The sequence below is a fragment of the Phaethon lepturus genome, unplaced genomic scaffold (assembly GCF_000687285.1).
Source record: "Phaethon lepturus isolate BGI_N335 unplaced genomic scaffold, ASM68728v1 scaffold1945, whole genome shotgun sequence".
In the NCBI taxonomy this organism is placed as follows: domain Eukaryota; kingdom Metazoa; phylum Chordata; class Aves; order Phaethontiformes; family Phaethontidae; genus Phaethon; species Phaethon lepturus.
In genome coordinates this window covers 74,757-88,126 of record NW_010538197.1, presented here as the reverse complement: position 1 = coordinate 88,126, position 13,370 = coordinate 74,757, and the positions used below count along the sequence as shown (strand labels likewise).

At 46.3% G+C, this 13,370-nt stretch overlaps 1 protein-coding gene across 1 annotated transcript in view; it reads right to left on the bottom strand.

Moving 5' to 3' along the window:
- Positions 1 to 806: 806 nt before the first annotated feature.
- Positions 807 to 13,370, bottom strand: part of SCRIB (scribbled planar cell polarity protein) — a gene marked incomplete at both ends in the record, with an annotated part of 66,018 nt that continues 53,454 nt past the window's right edge. The window contains 4 exons of the mRNA XM_010286699.1: positions 807 to 848; positions 5,467 to 5,535; positions 7,749 to 8,156; positions 12,437 to 12,520. Of these exons, the coding sequence (XP_010285001.1) occupies positions 807 to 848; positions 5,467 to 5,535; positions 7,749 to 8,156; positions 12,437 to 12,520 (603 nt within the window). The remainder of the gene's footprint in view (positions 849 to 5,466; positions 5,536 to 7,748; positions 8,157 to 12,436; positions 12,521 to 13,370) is intronic.

Below are 13,370 nucleotides of genomic sequence, written 5' to 3'. Positions count from 1 at the left end.
GGAGGGAGAGAGAGAAGAGAAATGAGCAGTTAGGGCAGCAAGATGTCTCTGCCATGCAAGTGAATAAGACAAATTCATGCACCTGAGCTCAAGTCCTCATCTGTGCTGCTGACTCCAGCTACCAGACCGGGAGGGAGAGCTACTGAAGCAAACACCAAACTGCCTCTGGTGCAAGTATTTTGGACAGGCAAAGAGATTCAGACAAGTCAGGGTCACGACAGGACCAACAGGTTACAGAGAAGGCCAGGACACAAGGAAGAATCTGCCATACAAGTAGCAGTAGTATGGCATGAGTATGTCAAAACTTGGAAAATGTAAGCATCAAGATGCAGTAGGAAAACATCAGCCAGGAATGGGTATTGGCAAAAGCTGGGGATGAAAATTAACTAAGACCCAGACAGGATCCAATTAGAAATGCAGGCGTAAGAGCAGAGACAAGAGTCTGAGATTTAACCTAAATGTCATCACTGTTGGATGCAGTGTGGAAGTGAACAAAACATCTAATACTAAAGAGAGTAGAGGCAGGACTTGAGCAAGCCAGCAAAAACTACATGACTGAAGGCTGCAAGGGTAAATAGGAATAAAAGCTGCAAAAACACTTGCATCAAGTTTTCACATTGACAATATTTAAGACGGTGCATTTGTACAAACCTGAGGTATAGTGCAGGACTGAAGAAGACAGAGTAAGAGCCAACAGTAAGACTTGCACAGCTGGAATTGAGCACACACAGAAGGAAGAGGCAAGCTCTGTGTGCTGGAGAATGCATAGGGACACTACAATAAAGTCTCATGCCAGATGTACTTACTGATTTACTGTCATCCTGCGATGTAATGAAGTTAATGGAAGCCTAAAAACAGAAATACAGGTGTAAATTTGGAGTCCATACCGGAAGCCTTTAGCTTACCTGGCTCTGTACAAAAAGAAACAGAAAACTCCCAACCCCCACCTCTCCCCTGTTCAAGGAAAAGCCACGAAGTCCCATACTAACCCCCTCCATACCTTCTTCATGCGGGCAGCAGTCCAGAGCCCACCCGCAAGAGCTTCTCCCAGTTCCTCTGCTACGTGAGGAGGCACTCACAACTCTCTCGCACACCTCTGGGCACTGACCCCCACCCTCCCCATCTCCGCTCCAGCTCAGCTGGCCCTGGCCCTTGTTTACATCCCCTGCCCTCTGCACTTGCTACTGAGCTTGAGCAAAGCCATCAGCACCACAGCTTCTCTGCCAGGAAGCGTTCACAGATGCCATCTCAGCAGTGGCTAGCAGGGAACAGCCTCTTGTGCCTCGGCCTGCCATCCCGGCCGCTGCCCTCCGCAGCAAGCCCTCGGTGCACGCCAAGACCAAGAGGTTGGGGAACGCGGAGCCGGAGGAAGGGCGAAGAGCAGCGGTGCCGGGTGAGAGCAGCACGGAGCAGCAGCGCACACTGCACACCAACAGGCACTTACAAAGCGGGTCTCCCTGCCTGAGAGGTGAGCAGGCCGAGGGGCTGCAGGCATCTGGAGAGGGGCAACGCCAGGGAGGATCATCAGGGGAGAGAATGGGAGAGAAAATGAAGAGACCGTGTTTTCCGCGTGAGAGGCCGAGACGAGCACCTTTCCCAGCACAGAGATTGCAGTCACCCAGAGCTGTCAGTGCTCCCACACAGCTCCTTGCTGCCTGCCACAGAGACATCCCCTCTGCCCTCCTTGGCATGCACAGACAGACCCACCACAAATACCTCCTTCCTCCTCCAACCTGCTTCCTCCCCCACCAGAAGCTTCCAGAACTCAAGGCCAGGCAAGACCATCGTGACGCCAGCCTCAGGACAAAGGATTCAACTTCCTTCAGTAATTCTCTGAGAGCTCTGAAATAAGCCTATAAATTCTGTCTGGACTACATCATGTCAAAACCAAAGAATTCACATTGAAAATAGACGGCAGCAGAGAATTAGAGATGCAGTTCCTTGGAACTTCTACTCTGGAGCAACAACTGGAAGGTCAAGCCTCCTGAATCCCCAGAAATTGTACAAGCCACAAGGCTAGTGACTGACCTGTGTCCTTCATTATTATCTGCTGGACCTGTTCCATTTTGTATAACATTCACTGTCCAGAGAGAACTAAATCCACCAGATGCCGTACCTGACATGCAGACGACTGCTGTGGAAGGCTCTGATCCAAAAAGTATTAAATGATGTAAAAGTGACAGAAAGCTTATGTACAGAATGTAGGGCTGAGAATGCAACTAGCAAGACTAACAGCGCAGCATCTTCAAGAACCACTGCTGGAGTCACTAATTCACAACAGCCATAGACAAATAAGGAAAAAAGGCTATCAAAATGACCCACAGACTTGAGCTCAGAAATGAAAGCAGTAATCAAACCTGCTGAAGACCTAAAGGACAAAGTCATGACATTGGCTATAAATGCTTTAAGAAATTAATAGAATCTCTCATGGCATATGCATCTCTGAATAAAGAGAGAAAAGAGAAAAACAAGAAAAAAAAAATCTGTATAGATTATTCAGTATGTTGCTCAAGCTACAGAGAGTTCATGATACAAAAAACCTGAAGTGGTAGAATAGACTACATATAACACCAAGTGCTATGTAACAGGGAATTTAAGACATTCAACTTAAAATTGGATAGGCAAATGCCTGCATCTGCAAAAATGCTCCTGGGGTGCTCTTAACTCCACAGAATGCATTAGTGAGACCTTGTTTATTCTTCTCAGAGCCCATGGAGGAGAGAGTGAACAGTTTCACCTGGAAAGTTTCCCCTGTCAGAGCAGTAACTGATATGAGAAGACAAAGCGGTCACTGTTGCCACAGAAATTGGATAATGACAAACCATTAGATTCTAAAGACAAACAATTTATCATTGAGCAAGCCCATCCCAAGACAGCTGGCTGAACATGAGCCAGCAGTGTGCCCAGGTGGCCAAGATGACCAACACCACCCTGGCTTGTATCAGAAATAGTGTGGCCAGCAGGACTAGGGCAGTGATTGTGCCCCTGTACTCGGCACTGGTGAGGCCGCACCTCGAATTCTGTGTTCAGTTTTGGGCCCCTCACTACAAGAAGGACGTTGAGGTGCTGGAGCGTGTCCAGAGAAGGGCAATGAAGCTGGTGAGGGGTCTGGAGCACAAGTCTTACGAGGAGCGGCTGAGGGAACTGGGCTTGTTCAGTCTGGAGAAAAGGAGGCTGAAGGGATACTTCATCACTCTCTACAACTTCCCAAAAGGAGGCTGTAGTGAGGTGGATGTTGGTCTCTTCTCCCAAGTAACTAGCAATGGGACGAGAGGAAATGGCCTCAAGTTGTGCCAGATTGGATAGATTGGATATTAGGAAAAATTTCTTTAGTGACAGTGGTCAAGCACTGGAACAGGCTGCCCAGGGAAGTGGTAGAGTCATCATCACTGGAGGTGTTCAAAAAACGTGTAGACATGGCACTTTGGGACATGATTTAGTGGGCATGGTGGTGTTGGGTTGACGGTTGGACTTGATGATCTTAGAGGTCCTTTCCAACCTTAATGGTTCTATGATTTTAAGTTAGAAGAGCAGATGGCATTATAGTCAGAGGGTTGCTAATGGCAAGGACATTGGCATTGAGCCTCCGGTGCCAAAACACTGATAAACAAAAACATCAGGGGTACTATGGAAGTTGTCTATGACAAATTGGAACAATCACACAGAATCTCAAAATCATTAAGGTTGGAAAAGACCTTTAAGATCATCAAATCCAAGGGACATTATTGTCCCAAGGGACATTCCATCCAAATACGAGTTTTTTTTAAAAAAAAAAAAAAAAAAAAAAAAATCACAATTGAGAGTAGTCAAATATTGGAGCTGGCATCTAGAAATACACAGACTTTCCATCTCTAGAGGTATTCAAAATTTAACTGGGCATGGCCTTGAGTAACCTGATCTAATTGCACTGGCTCCAAGTGTGGTCTTAGACCAGACCTTCCCTCCTAAATCATTCTGTGAGCAGCTACATGGCCACCCTTTAAGATTTGGGCTTATTTTTCAACTGAGAGCTGGGGATCTTTAAAGACAGAGCAAATTAATATCTAGATCTCTTTCTATTGTAGAATGAAGAGTATCATCCCCACCCCATTCCTTCTAGATAGAAAGGACCCAATCTCAAAATTTGCACTTGTGGTAAAAGGAAAACTTACAGACAAACAGCCCAAAATAAACCTCCAACCAGCATGCAACTGCTGTCAGAAAAGCAAATAAGTAAACATATGCAGCTGGAACAGAAAGCATTGGAATAATATTACTACAATGAATAGTATCTTCTTCTAATCTTATTGTGTCCCTCATGGTCACTCAATTTCAAAGGATCTAAGAACTGAGGGAGATGCAACATAGGCCACAGAAACAATAGAAGATGGACTAAACTGTTGCTCACTACAGCTCCACGGTTCTGTTTGCGGCTATGAGTCACATGGTCCTGACCCTTCTCCTGACTCAGTGCTAATTGTCACCTCACCCCAAGATGACGCAATTCATCTCGCTAAGCTGAACAAACCTAGCAAAAAAGCAGACAGCTTTTGTCCAGCTTAGAGAACTGAAATGACTCTACTAAAGACCAGGTAAGTGCCAGAGCTAGTGAGACCAAACAGTTGGAGAACAGCTGCATTCCAAAAGGAACACAACTGGCCCAAAATGACTAAGGATAGAGTACGAAGTACAATTTTCAGTTCATTCCAGCCCCCTAATATAAAAAACAATGACATATAATGACTGCAAAGGGAAAATTTAAAAAATCCATTTAAGAGTATTTAACTTCAAAAGGCTCAACTAACTTGTGAAATCTACTGCCACAGGATAAAAAGTGAAATCAGACTTAGCAAGATTTAAAAGAAAAGATCAGAGTTGATATGAGAAATAAGAATGGCGAGTGAGAATAGATAACGCTTACAGAAGAAAAAATCAAAAGTTATACGAAATAAAGAAACTTCCCATTTCAGAGTGAAAGCTGACCTCTAACCTATAATAGTCTACTGCAGGATCCTTCAATTTTCTTCCCAACAGCTGATGTGGGTTGCCAGGGATCTCTCTGGGAGACTGACTGGTTTACAGACCTGAGATGATTCTCCAGATCTTGACTTCTAAATTTCTTTTGACATACCAATTGCCAGAATTAAATAGTCTCTGTATAAGGCATTGGTGAGGCCATTCTCAAAAAAGACAGGCAACTACTTTTTTTGTCACTCTAGGTACCCTCCTGCTCATTACCCTGTGAATTAAGTTACCCCTGAGTAGCTAATTACACTCTTAGGTCTCTGAGATATTTTGAAAGAGCAGAGCTCTTCCCCTAGTTCTCTAGTTGTGTCCTGTGATGGATACCCCTCCACCCCAAAGGTATCACTCGCAAGGATGGAAATCACACTCGGCTTCCTCTGCCCTTCTGCCCAGGTGCCATCTTGCCCTGGAAGCATGCCTCCCTCCCTTTCCCTGTATTGCCTGTCCTGGGGGCAGTCTCACCTGCTGATTACTAGGAGAATAGGGAGTTTCACGCCTGGAATTTCCTGTCCCAGACTCGACAGCAGGGGCCTGAAAGAGAGAAGACAAAGCTAGATAGTTATTATAGAGCACCAATTTCCATGCCTCTCCCTTAGCAGAGAGACCATGAGACAAGGGAGACCACTGACATCCAGCCCAAGGCCAACTATAGGCCACCTCACCGCAAGACAGCAGAGTTAGCTTTGGGCCCAACAGCAGCTTTCACCTGGCAGAAACTTGCAAAAAGTGCTAGAAACAGCAAGGGAATGACATTAAATACTGGAACTGAAATCATAGCCAAATGCCCTGCAAGGCCAACTGAATCAGGTTAAAGCCTTCTGCCTTGTAAGACATCTCACCCTAACTTCTCTTTATCCCTCAACAGACTGGGCCACAGTCTAGGCAAACCTCCAGTTGTATAGATATCGAGCCAAAAAAGCCACTCCCAACTGCAAGGAGACAGGATTCATCTCCAGCCACATCCATTCCTGTTGGCCTACTGGTAAGACCTTTACAAGTAGCCCAGAGCATAGGAAGGACAGGGCGCTCATCCTTTTCAGAGGAACCTATGATCACCAATGCTCAGGCTAAGCCAGCCTACAGCCAGTCCCAACAACGACAAGGAGAGAGCAAAGTCCCACTAATTACCTGCAGGCCCTCCGCAGGATTAAGGAGCACGATTCTAAAAGTATTTTAGATGCCTAAAGATGGAAACAGGTCATTTGGTATTTAAAGAACAGTTTAAGCAAATCTAGGATTCTGCAATCATTAATACCATACCCATGCACTAGTGAATCATGTTAATTTGATTCAAGTCAGCCTTGGGCAATGGTATTTCTACTGACCAAAGCCAAGAGACTTGATCTGCAGTTTATATTGGGGCACAGAAAACACCTGATCCTTTTTAGCACTGTAATGACAGTGAATGTGGCAGTATCAACTAATCTACTTCCATGCCTGCACAGCAAAGAGTGTTCTTGCTCACCCAGCTTCTGGCTACTACTAGTCAAGTCTTCCTGTGCGCCAGCACATCCAGCTTACCAATCCCCAAGGAAGGAGCTACGAAAAAACACTGATTTTCAGGGACTTCAGCTCCCTAACCCAGCTGACACACAACTGCTCCAGTTCTGGTGTCAGCACACAGGAGGAGAACATGCAGACGGGAGGAACTGATCCCTTTTGACAGCAACATGGAATGACATTAGCTCCAGCCAACTGTGACACTCACCTTCAGGCTGATGATAGCATAAAGTTTACCTTCAGAAAGGGTCAGTGCTTTGTGACTGCTGCTTTTTTGATCTTTTGAACTCTAAAGCTGGATGTCTATAATGTCCAAACCACAGCCTTTGACTTTTAATATACTGAGAGGTTACAGAGATTCACCTACATGCCTTGCTCTATGTTCATCTGCCTACACATTTATGAAAAACAAATTCTCACCAAGGAACTAGGCTAAAAGCATCTAAGAGAACTACAGCCGGGTGTTGCTTTGTTTGTTTTTTCTTCTGGGGCAGGGGGGGTGTGTTTTTTTGAGGCTGTTCTGCTTCTCTTTTCAGGACTTCCGAAAGGCTGAGAAAGTAAGAAGGGAAGAGTGGTGTGGTGCTAATCTGGAAGATAGTATCTCTGGGTTTAGTCCTTGCTCTCCCACAGGTTTCCTGTGCAACAGTGAGAAAGTTAAAGCCAAACATATTTCCCAGAGCAGAAAGAAAAGTTCTGCCTTGAAATCTCAAGTCTAGATATACTGAAATGTGTCATTTCAAGGAACAGCATGCTCCTGGGCTGGAGATTAGCTATGTCAGCTGCACTGCCTCTTAGTTTTCAGAAGTCTAAAAAGGGCTGTTGCTCAGGCCCAGATACGTAAGTGTGACACCACCACCATTCTTCTACAAGCCCTGCCAACTCCCCACTCACAACCACAGCAGGCAGAGAACACTGCTGCGCATAGCCTGGTTCTTGCCCACCCAGAGCAGCACTGGGGAAGTGACCTGACATCACTGCCTCCCCTCAAAGAGAGGCTCAGCAGCATGCACACTTGGCAATAACTGAGGTACATTAGTGGCTGGAAGATAACTCACTGACCATCAGCAACAGACAGCCTCTGCACGCAATGCTGGAGAAACACGTGTTAGACGGGACCAGCCCCTGCACAGGTCTCGTGCTGCCTGGCATCTGGGGTCCAGTGCATGCACAGGGGTTTAGTAGAACGCAGGTGGCCTTAACTGCGTGATTGCATGCCACACACAGCATGCCGTGGGACTGCTTGCCTTGGAGTAAAGGTTGGTCTTCAGCACTCCCCCCCTGCCATAGCCCAGGGGTGGGCCCCCCAGGCAAGCCTTGCCTGCCGCTTTCCCCTTGCGGTTAGCCACCACAAAGGGGTTCTCACTGAAGAGGATCGGCTGAGAGTCAATCATACACTCTTGCTCTGGCGTCTTTGTCATCTGGTCCTGGGACAAGGGGCAACCCGTGGGATCCTGCTTGTCTAGCTGGGGTTTTTCTGCCCCACTCGTGCACTTGCCAGGTGATGCAGGGTTCTGAGGAAGGCCAGCCACGCATCCGATGATCGGGCCTGCAGCTGTTTCTGAGTATGAATCTCGGCTGTCCTGTGCCACTGGCAGAGACAGCATAGCGCAGTCGCCCTCCATTCTGGAGCTGGCCTTATTATACTGAACAAGCTGAGAGAAAAACAAAAGGATCGGAAAGAAATAAGGAGAACAGAGTAAAGGAGAGGAGGGAGAAAATACAGAGCAGCTGCTGATGCTGAAGGACAGGGGAGAGAAGAATTCCAGTGCTAATGCCCACATGACCATCCCTTCCCTCTCTTCCACTCTACCACCAGTCTTGTGATCCCGAATGCAACTTCCAAGAGAGGACCTTGCTGTCAGCATGCAATACATACACCAAGTAGTTGACAGGCACAAGCACACTCCCTGCACTTTTCCAGCTCTCATACACATTCCAGCCTGCACTTCAGCAGCTCACCAGTAACACTGCTGCTCTCTAGCAAAATTGATTGCAAAAACCTGCATGAGCACGCATCCTCTCCCATCTCACTGCAGCACATCCTTAATTCAGCTCCACCATCACATGGCCAAACATCAACTGTCTCACCCCAGCATACTTTCAAGCAGTTCCCAGCACTGCCACGCAGAATAACACCCCTCACCTCACTCCAATGCATTTCCACACAGTTAGCACCATATTGTCTACCCCATGCGTTTCCATCATGCCTGCATGGGCAAACATGTTTTTATGGCCCCACTTCACCAAAATACACATCAACAAGTAACAGAGACCTAAATAACAGCTAACAGAGCACAGATCCCTTTGAGCGCTCTTAATGATGGCAGGACTGAAACAGAGGTCCAGTTCTGCCTAGGCTCAGCTGTACCCATCCAAGATGAAACACTGACCTTTCCTCTTTCAATACTATAAAAGAGAGTTTGTTACCCCAGCCAAAGCCTTCTTCAGGGAAGCAGAGATAATCAGAGAACAATGATCAAATCTCCTTCTATCCAAGTGCCTGCCAGGGAGCAGAAAGACCTCTTCTGCTCAGAGCATATTCTCCAATTCCTGTGTCATGGCAGCATTCACAAAAATAGCTCTCAGGGACTGGGCGGGCTGGTGACTACAATGGCAGCTGAGAGGCTCAGGAATTTCTGAGGCCCTTCCCTAACCCCTCAACACCAACCCAAACTAAAGCAGTGGTTGGCAGAGCCCTGGGTCATATCATATTTCTTCAAACAGTGAAGCCTGTTCTACCCTTAAAAATTTTGCTATTGTAGCTATGTGACTTTCCAATGTAAGAAAACCACACCAAAAATACTCAAACAAAACCCCCTCAAATTCTAACTTTCTTTTCCCAGAGTGCCATAAACTACACTAGCAAGAGCTCTAGTGCACATGAAGTTATGCTGGACAAAAAGTACTTTCAGGAACATTATTTGTTCATTGAGGATGCTGCAATGAAAACGCTGCCAGCAATCTACCACCACAAAGTGGGTTTGTTGGTCCTACAGCCATGCCCCTCCAATACCACTGCTGCTTTCCCTTGCCAAGCAGAAGAGCACAAACACTGACCAAACCGAGTTCCAGGTGAATCCCACCACCAAGGCCTACTTTTCTGTGCACAAAGGGAAAAAGTAAACAACACTTTTAGGGCACTGTGGAGATGGCCATCTCACCAAGGCTGCATGAAGTCTGATAGTCCATGGGGAGCCTCAATCCCTGTTTTGTTCATGGACATGACTGGAACTGAGCTTCATCTACCCCTTGCTTTAATCTCCAGCGCTTCTGCTGCAGCAGTGTATTCCAGTGCAGGATGCCTCGCCCCCTCAACTTCACAGTGGGCTATTTTTATCACACAAGCAACAATTTCTATTTTGGGTAAGCAAAGATTTTGGCAATGCAATGTGCTTTTCCCAGCCTTGCCTCTGTTCAGTCCCCAGGCTAGCAGACAGGACAATCATGTTTCACCCTGCATCCTCCAAGGCAAATACAGAAGAAATGCATTTGCAGTTCTGATCCATCACTTTGCCCTAGACACTGAAACAAATCTGATTTTAAATCTAATGAACAAGCACAGAGAAAGAATCAATGGCTAGATATTGAAAAGAAATAGATTCAGACTAAAAAGTACAGATTGTTAACTAACCATGGTGACACACTACTGAGAGATGTAAAGTCGTCTCCATTTCTTCTAGTCCAGAAAGCAAAACTAGATTTTAAAAGTTTTGCTGCAGCTAGATGCAGTCATTCATGGGTATGGTTTTCAAGCCTGTATTATGCCGAAGACAGAGACTATAATAGCTCTTTTATTACTGTGATGGCAGTATTCAGACATTGCAGTGCACTGGGTACTCTACAGACATCAAGTTACTGAGAAGGTGGCACAGCTGGAGGGCATCACTGAGACAAGCATTTTCATGCAGTTTTGAACTGGACTGTTTCAGTTGGGGTTTTAAAAGTATACAAACAGAACAGGCTTGTATCTCAGTAAGACTTTGTTAAATATTGCTCACAAAAGGACAAATACACAGCAATACATATTCATCTAAGATAGACAACCATCTGTACCCTTCTTTAGGGGCAAATCTTGGGGAATCCTCATGACAAATTCCACCTGCAACCTACAGCAGTCACAACAGAGGTCTGCACCTACTCCTGTTTAACAGTGTGAAGAACAGCAGATCCTGCAACTCCTTTGCAGGGAGCTATACGGTAACAAAAGATATGTAGACATTGTTTAGAGAACGTACATGGTGAGAAAGTTGGCCTAGAGACAGGGAGAAAAATACTATGGAAACTGGGCAATAGCATTAGTCATCTTAATCCAGTCAGACTGTCTGGAGATAGACAACCTATTAACTGAACTGTGTGCTTTTCTGCTGGCCATACTGATCCATGTCCTAGTCTTCCAGGTAGTCACCAAATAGGCTAGGTGCAGCTCCTAAAGGAACACCAGAACCTTGCTGTCCTTGAAGCCCATATTTCCCGGTACTCATGGATCTAGGCAGACATATGTTTTCAAACACACCAAAGACAGGGCTGGGCAAATGACAGCTGGAAAAAGATAAACATGGGAACAAATTTGCCCTTCCCCTGAAATGGGACATTTATAGATGCTGCCCATACACCCCGGCATTCCAGCGTGTTCAGCCCCACATTCCAGTGCCAGGCATTCCCGGGCTGACATGGACTGCTAAGGCACAAGCTCTCAAATGCTGCTCTGGAAAACAGGAGGGCTGTCTAGCAAAGAGGCAGCTGCTTGTGTGGGGCTTGCTCTCCCCTTGTTTCCAGCTAAGTTACACTAAGAGATGCTACAATACATTAAACCTTTTCCTGATAATACTTTTCTGCGTGAACAGCCAGGAGAGGAAACCCCAAAGCTGGGGAGTATGGGGAGGAACAAAATGAGACAAAGCTGGAGACAAAGCAGGGCTCTAATAAGTGTGAAAGCAGAAAAGCAAGAGGGCCTGAAGTCAATGAGAGGATAGATGAATAGGAGAGGAGATCTATCTGGATGGAATGAGACGGAGACAGTAAAGGTAAAAAAGATGATTCTGAAACAATGGCACGGGAATGCAGAATCTGATGATGATGACAGCAAAGGGTGGTCTTGCTGCAATAGGAGGAAAGGAATGGAGGTGATGACTGAGGATGTGTGTGAAGGCGCATGCAGAAATCCAGTGGAATAGGTATGATGCAGGGAAGATAAAACATGACCAAAGGAAGCAAAGACGGAGAGGTGAGGTGAGATTTTAAACAACACAGGAGAGACAGATGACTTTGTGAAGTTTGTGAAATATGGATTTTCTCTTGGCTGATCTGCCACTACATATCAGGGACTGAAAAGCAGGTCACAGGGACAGGAGTATCAGGGCTAAGTCATGATATGCAATCAGTGCCACTTTGCCTTTTGCAGTCCTAGATGGATCTTGACTTTCTTTTAATACTTTTGGCATCAGCATCCTGCATCCCCCCTGCTTTCTACACAGCATCCCATCTATACATACAACTAAGCTGTGCACACAATATTGTAATCTTCTGTATCAGGCAGAATCTCCCCCGCCCTCTGCAGCCTTTCAGTAGTTGCTTCTTTCCATGATAAATCCCCTGCACTGTCCCATTCACATGTATCCTCTCCTGCTGGGCTGTTCTTTCTGCCTTGTTTGAGAAGCTTCTTTTTGTGTCTTGGCAATTACACAGGCCACTTCCCTTTCCAAAATGGAAAGCGACCTAGCTCTCTGCTCTCCTCATTTTCTTATTCTAATCTTTCTTTTGTGGCTACCTGCTGTTTCAGGCAGTGTCAAAGTCTACCACAGCTCTGCTTCCCAGTTTTCCTCTGCAGAGAGTACTGTCATCTCTCACACCAGGGCACAAGGAGAGGGCAGATAACAGAATGACTACAGCTTTCCCCATGCAGGGACCCACATCTCAATAGCCCCTCACTTACAGTGCGATTGACTCTTTGTAAGCCACTGCTGGGCAAAGCAGCCAGGGTCCGATAGTCCAGTCTCAAAGGTTCACTGGTGATATTCTGGAGAGGGGCAAGGGGGAGAGCAAAAAAACACAAACACCAGGAAAAGATCAGGCCAGAAGTCAACTAGATCAACTAGAAAGAGACATTATAAGGAAACCACCCCAATTAATAACAAAGGCTTTATCTCCAAGCTCTGCAGAAAGTCCCCATTGCCTGGAAATGAACCTGAAATCGTTCCAGACACAGCCATGGGGACCCATGACAGAGGCAGAGCTTCAGAAATACTGCAGAGAACATGTTGCTCTGGGCCCTTGGTCACCCACAGGTGCACAGATCCCCACCATTCCTCCCGCCCCCATGTGCACATGTCCACTCCCTTACAGGGACAGAGTAGAATGTGACATACATACCAGTTTTCTCCAAATAGCATCCAGAAAGGCTTCCAGTCTGGATGTGGAGACATGTGAGACTCTCAATCTACAATTCCTCTACAGTATCTTTTCTCAACCTTAACTCATTGTATAATTTCATTTGATTTCGCTCCCCATTTGCATTTGTCTACCTTTCTAATTCTAGCCATTGTTTTTCACCATTCCTTCCTCAATCGCATTACAGATTTCTTCATTTCTGATACCCTCTCTTATACCCAGAAGTCTTTGGGGGGGGGGGGAGGAGTGCAGAACAGAAGTTACAAGGAACAGAGCACTTTCAGAGATTTCTCCAGCCTTTAAGTCCAGTTGCGGCCCTTTTCTGTGGCTCTCCAACCCTCCCACCATGCTCCTCACCTCTGCCTCCTCCTCAAGTTGCTGTGTGGCTGCCTCCCGCTCCCTACGCATCCACTCCTTCCATGAGACAGGACAGAGTCAGAGCAGCATCCCAGCAGCACAGGCAAAGAGAGAGGGAAAGA